This window comes from Cariama cristata, unplaced genomic scaffold, assembly GCF_000690535.1.
Source record: "Cariama cristata isolate BGI_N322 unplaced genomic scaffold, ASM69053v1 scaffold23637, whole genome shotgun sequence".
NCBI lineage: Eukaryota > Metazoa > Chordata > Aves > Cariamiformes > Cariamidae > Cariama > Cariama cristata.
In genome coordinates this window covers 2,378-2,941 of record NW_009625271.1, presented here as the reverse complement: position 1 = coordinate 2,941, position 564 = coordinate 2,378, and the positions used below count along the sequence as shown (strand labels likewise).

General features: G+C 65.4%; 1 protein-coding gene across 1 annotated transcript in view; it reads right to left on the bottom strand.

Annotated features, from left to right (window-relative positions):
- LOC104164275 (WSC domain-containing protein 2-like) overlaps positions 1-266 on the bottom strand; it is a gene marked incomplete at its 3' end in the record, with an annotated part of 6,447 nt that extends 6,181 nt beyond the window's left edge. The window contains exon 1 of the mRNA XM_009703557.1: positions 14-266. Coding sequence (XP_009701859.1) covers positions 14-266 — 253 coding nt within the window. The remainder of the gene's footprint in view (positions 1-13) is intronic.
- Between the last annotated feature and the right edge of the window lie 298 nt (positions 267-564).

Genomic DNA, 564 nt, shown 5'->3' with positions numbered 1-564 from the left:
TTGAACCAGGGGCCATGCCGCCGTCCCCCCTCCGGCATCGTCACCGCCGCCTTGAAGCCGCGGCTCAGCTGCATCACCCCCAGGTAGGGCAGCCCTGGTCCCCCGGCCCCAGGACCGCGTTGGCTCCCCGTCACCGTCGGCTCCCTGGTAAAGCCCGAGTGCAGGAAAACCAAGCTGCCGGCTGCCAGGTAGAGAGCCAGCAGCGTGAAGAAACGCACAGGTTTTCGCCGAAAATACCGCTGGAGTTTTACCAATAATTTGGCCATAGCCTCTTCATCCCTTCCCCGGCAGCCAGCGCCGCGGGGGAGCTGCTCTCTGGCCCCAGGGATGGCCCAAGGGGGGGGTTTTTTTTCCCCCTCGCCCCGGGGCTGGAAGTGGCTCCGGGGGAGCAGACGGGTACCCCAAAAGCACAGGGGGGGCTGCAGGATGAAGCTGTGCAAAGCTATTGCCCGACCCTAAAAAGTCCAGGAGTGCTGGGGAAGGCAGCGGGGGTCGGATTTTGAGCCCCCTCCACCCCGACACCGTGCAATGGGGGGGTTTCTCCAGCGCTGGCTGTCACCGCCG